General features: G+C 46.8%; 1 protein-coding gene across 1 annotated transcript in view; it reads left to right on the top strand.

The window, feature by feature from the left end:
- The window catches only part of LOC106807136 (sodium-dependent dopamine transporter-like), a 16,240-nt gene that overhangs the window by 5,297 nt on the left and 5,288 nt on the right, over positions 1–5,655 (top strand). Inside the window, exons 3-7 of the mRNA XM_014809398.1 lie at positions 936–1,070; positions 3,554–3,714; positions 4,212–4,327; positions 4,697–4,835; positions 5,326–5,460. Coding sequence (XP_014664884.1) covers positions 936–1,070; positions 3,554–3,714; positions 4,212–4,327; positions 4,697–4,835; positions 5,326–5,460 — 686 coding nt within the window. The remainder of the gene's footprint in view (positions 1–935; positions 1,071–3,553; positions 3,715–4,211; positions 4,328–4,696; positions 4,836–5,325; positions 5,461–5,655) is intronic.

The raw sequence follows: 5,655 nt of genomic DNA, 5'->3' as shown, positions 1-5,655 counted from the left end.
AGAGAGCGCGAGAGAGAGAGAGAGAGAGAGAGCGCGCGCGCGCGCGAGAGAGAGAGAGAGAGCGCGAGAGAGAAAGAGAGAGAGAGCGAGACAAAAAAAAAGGTGAGAAATGGCGCGTTGCATACGTACAGACGATATTTATTAGTGCCTTGGCAATACCGGGTGGGCGGCACTAATGCCGGAAGAATCATTGCATGAATTGGTCTAAATTATACGCAAATTACTCTTAGTATAATGCGGTAAGTCTGTGCGGGCGTGCGCTCGCTCGTGTGTTCGTGTGCCTGCGTACGTGTGCGCGTTCGTGCAAGCGTATCCGTGCCCGTCTTAGCGTTTGCGTGACGTCATACGTGTACATTTGAAGCAGCCGGCTGAAAGGGGTGGTAGGATATGTTTACTAGGCACTTCTAATTTTAACATATATTTTACGATATATTAAAGAATGATGCAAAAACCCTAAAAAGTGCCCTAACCCTAACCCTAGCCCTAACCCTAACCCTAACCCTAACCCTAACCCTGACCCTAATTAAATTTAAAATATATGTTAAAATTAGAAGTGCCTAGTAAACATATCCTACCACCCCTTTCAGCCGGCTGCACATTTGAACGGCACAACAACCCGCCCTTTTATTCGTGCTTGTGCGTGTACATGCGAGCTAGCGTGTACACTGCCTGCGTGCGTTGACATCTCAACGGCACAACAACCCCTCCGTATGTACATCTGCATGACACGACAACACATCCTTATGCGCGCGTGCGTGTGTGAGTGCGTGTGCGTGCACGCACCTGCGCGCGTGTACATCTGAACGGCACATAATACGTATTTATGTTTGCGGAGACGTGTGCGTGAGCGTGCGAGCATGTGCGTGTGTGCGTGCGTGTACATCTGAATGACACAACACCCCCGCCTTCATGCGTGCGTGCGTTTCTGTGCGTAGGTGCGTTTCTTCTCCCCTACGCCATAATGCTGGCTGTTGGAGGAATTCCGCTCTTCTACATGGAGCTTGCTCTCGGCCAGTACAACCGGAAAGGAGCCATCACCTGTTGGAAACGTATCTGTCCGCTGTTCAGAGGTAATCCTTATCAAGCTACCTATACCGCAATATCATCTACTCACACACATAATGATACAGTATATATAGCCATTTGTGTTATTATCAGGAATAAAGAGTATTGGAATATGCATGTTATCAGGAGTTTGTTTCGTTTGTCTTTATTAACTCCTGTTGTTATTAGTGTGTATCGTATTATATTTATTGTATATGTCTATGTAATCTAATACATATATTGTATTGATTGCACTGAAATATTTGTATTGTACTATTTGCATTAAAAGGATACATAATCCTAGGTTTCTTGCATATTTTCAGTTAAAATAGGTTTAAATTACGCTACGTAAAAATTTCTATGTTCACTATTCGTTAGAAATATTTTCAAAGATTGTTTTAAAACGGGCTTTATCGTTGCTTACAACGACGGTGGCGCCACTACTAGCCCATCTGCTTTCAAAGCTGCGCGTCGCAAGTTTTCGGCTGCAGGCTACAAACAGAGGGTGTTTCTTATTTATTAATTTAAGAGAAGAAGGATTGCAATATCCAGCAACATCAATGTACATTGTAATATAGGTATTTCACTCTGAATTTTCATACGTTCATTGTCAGGGGCGGATCCAGGGCTGAAGCTAGACAGTATTTTTCCAGATTTTAAGGGCACATCCCCCAATAAGGGCACACCACCCCACAGTGGGCGCCGTTATAGGCGCCGCGGAAGCACATTGAAATTTCAAAATTTCAACGGTACCTAGGCACAAAAATGAGCACCATTTGAGCACACATTTAGTCAAGCAGTAATAGCTAAAAACCATATGGGATTTTATTTCTGCTTCATTTTGCCTGCGCTTTGCATACCAGCAATTAATGCAGAATGATTCAAGCACTTCCCTTCTTTTTCAGATATCAAAGCTAGTTTTGTTACCATGTAAAATTTTGATTTCTTTCAAGTCCTGTCAATGAATCAGAAGAAAAAGAAAACAAATAAAGAATATAGCAAAATTCCATCAAATTGTTTTCTGTATTTTTTAGCGCAAAATTTCGAAGGGCACTTTGAAAGCTAGACCGTATTTCCCAATACGGCAAATACGGTCTGAATCCGCCCCTGATTGTTGTAATTGTACTACAGTATCTGTATTGTTATATGTATTATACTTTTGCGTTGTTTATTGTATGATATTGTAAATATTGTATTACGTCAATTGCGATATGATTACCGGCCACCATACCATCTATAGTTATATCATGTACATTCTTACTATATCTATTAATCGATCACCGAATCATAGGTGTGTTGTTTGTTATCCAGCCCCTGGTTATTGCCTGCTCTATTTGAACTGCATTATTGAACTGTTTAGGATGTTCTCTATAATGATGTAGTAGTCGGGCCGCGCGCGTGTGCGTGTGTCTTGGTGCGTGCACGCGCGTATGTGCGCGCGCTGTACGCGTGCGTGCGTATGCGTGCGTGAGCGCGTGTGCGTATGTGTGCGTGTGCGTGTGCATGCGTGTGTGCGCGCGTGCGTATGTGTGCGTGCGTGTTTATCCGTGCGTGTGTACGTATTTATGTAGATATTTTCTAATCGCATCTCACGCTGCGTGACCGCAGCACAATTACGGAGAACCCGCGGAGAGAGAAATAGAGAGAGAGCGAGAGAGAGCGAGATAGAGAGAGGGGGAGAGGGGGAGAGAGAGAGAGAGAGAGAGAGGAGAGAAGGCGCGGGTATAATTAGCCCGTTATTAAAGCACGAGAGTTATTAAGACCTAGCCGTGCGTCACTCACATGCACGGCGCGCGATGTCAGTCAGACGCCTTGCTAATAGATCGATTGCCGTCAATCAATGTGAGCGGACGTGTCAATCACTTCAGCCGACGCGTTAATGGTCGCCGCTGTCACGGCGGCGGCGGCGGCGGCGGCGGCGGCGGCGGCGGCGGCTGATTTATGCTGTGATTTTTTTAATGAGGAGGGTGAAGCGGCGACACGCACGGCCCGCTGTTTCGTTTCGGAGTTCTTTAGAGTTTTCATTCGATTGAAGTCGATTCATAGAAAATCTGGCGTTATAATCACTAAACGCACGTAAATAGATTCGCGTGTGGTGGAACGCACAGCAGTTGGGCACGTGTTCCGTTATTTCTTGCAATGTAGGTCATCATTGCTACTCAGACTCGAATAAAAGGTTTTTTATGTCATAATGTTAGAAGAATATCATTTAACATCTCACCATCGTATATTTGACATGAGATAAGGGTGTAATAAGCCTTTTTTAGGTCACATTTGATACTACCACATACAAGAGCCCATAATTATTAATTAACCAAGTTTTCACAGTGCAGATGAGACTTCAAGTATTTGCATTAACATTTTTATCATAGTAGTGAGAGTATCCTCAGTAGAATGGCCAAGAAGTATTACATCATTGCTAGCTGTGGTGACCGTGTCGACCGTACTACGTCACGTGCGGCGGCCATCTTGTTACGTCACGCGCGGCGGCCATCTTGTCTGCCCGCAGGTATCGGCTACTCGGTAGTTCTCATCGCCTTCTACGTTGACTTCTACTACAACGTCATCATCGCCTGGGCGCTCTACTTCTTCTTCTCCTCGTTCACGACCAGCCTGCCCTGGCGCACCTGCGACAACGAATGGAACACGCGCAACTGCTACGACGGAAAGGTCAGGCAAATGTCCCGCACAGGTTACATTTGTCAGGGGTCAGGGGGTATGCATGGCAAAGGATGAGATATCAGCGTGGTTGATCACGATTATGGGCGAGCAGGGAATGAAGTATTAACGACAGGTGTACTCCCGTGAATACGTAGGCAACGTAAAGGTAACGCCATAACTGACATCTGAATGCACCGCACCAATGTTTATATTGCGTGTTTCCACTAATATATAATGCAACAACGAAAACGAGAACAAAAATATTAGTAGTAACCATATTGTTATGAATGTTAATATCACCCTCCTTTGCTCTTTCCTTTCTCATTCGTCCTCCTACTCCTTCCTCCTATTCCTCCTCCTCCTCCTCCTCCTCATCCTTCTCCTTCTCTTTCTCCTCCTCCTCCTCCTCCTCCTCCTCCTCCTCCTCCTCCTCCTCCCCTCTTTTTCCACATCATCGTCATCATCATCATGTCGATAATGACACAGTTATATCGTTACTCTTTCAGGAATCTTTAGTAAACAGGAGTGCGGCGGAGAGCGTACACAACAGCTACAATTTTACAACTGCGATCTCCGTCAACTCGACGCGGAAACGCGTGTCGCCCTCTGACGAGTATTTCCAGTAAGTAGCAAAGCTGTCGTCTCTGATGACGATATACCTTCACGGGTGCTACAGATATTATGATTTTTGCCATATGGTCGTTGTTGTTATTGCTGCAGCTGGTGTTGGTTGTGGTTTTTGTTGGTGGTGTTGCTGTTGTTGATATCATCGTCGTTGTCGTCGCCGTCGTCGCCGTCGTCGTCATCGTTGTCGTCGTTGTTGTTGTTGTTGTTGTTGTTGTTGTTGTTGTTGTTGCTGCTGTTGTTGCTGGTGCTGTCGAAGGTAATCATATATCGCTGATACTGTGCAGTACACGGTCGCAATGAACCACGTACAAGTTTTCCTTGACGCGATCAGACGCGACATGTTAGCGCTGTTGCTTGTGTTTAGTCGGCAGATGTTGGCAGTTCATCACGCGGACGGCATCGAGAACTTGGGACTAGTCAAGTGGGAGCTGGCCGCCTGCTTGCTTGGTGTCTACATAATCTGCTACTTCAGTCTGTGGAAGGGCATCTCGACGTCTGGCAAGGTGACAGCGCGTGTCTATCAGAGCGGCTATCCGTTTCAGTGTTCCCCCTTCACGTGTCTACTTGACCCGCCTGAGACGCTTTCATGCTGACCGATTTGTTATAATTGTAATGTTGATCGTGATATTGACACATTAATTGTCATTGAAGTCAGATGATTATCAAAAACTCATCATAAACGCCTTTCGACGTGTCCATCCCATGCAACACAAGCGGTTGTGATTGTAACGCGGCATGATATCAAAAGGGACTAACAAGCGCTGACTCATAGCTCTCTATGCGCGCGCGCGTGCGTGCGTGCGTGCGTGCGTGCGTGCGTGCGTACGTGCGTGCGTGCGTGCGTGCCTGCGTGCATACGTGCATGTGTGCGTGCGTGCGTCCGTGCGTGCGTACGTGCAGGCGGGCGCGCGTACGTGCGTGCGTGCGTGCGTGCGTGCGTGCGTGCGTGCGTGCGTGCGTGCGTGCGTATATCCGCGTGTGTATGTGCTGCAGGTGGTTTGGTTCACAGCCGTGTTTCCGTACGTCGTGCTGACATGCCTACTCATCCGGGGACTCACTCTGCCCGGATCCGGAGCCGGCATCAAGTATTATCTCACGCCAAACTTCACCAAACTCGTGGACGCCGAGGTGGGTAGCAAACTACGACGGCAGCGAGGTTACAACGCGTAACTAGTATTAACCCGTATACGATAACATCGAAAGATAGACAAATGGCTCGAAAGAGAGAGAGAGAGAGAGAGAGAGAGAGAGAGAGAGAGAGGAGAGAGAGAGAGAGAGAGAGAGAGAGAGAGAGAGAGAGAGAGAGAGAGAGAGAGAGAGAGA

This window comes from Priapulus caudatus, unplaced genomic scaffold (genome assembly GCF_000485595.1).
Source record: "Priapulus caudatus unplaced genomic scaffold, Priapulus_caudatus-5.0.1 Scaffold197, whole genome shotgun sequence".
Classification (NCBI taxonomy): Eukaryota; Metazoa; Priapulida; class Priapulimorpha; order Priapulimorphida; family Priapulidae; genus Priapulus; species Priapulus caudatus.
This window is presented reverse-complemented; position numbering and strand designations above follow the sequence as displayed.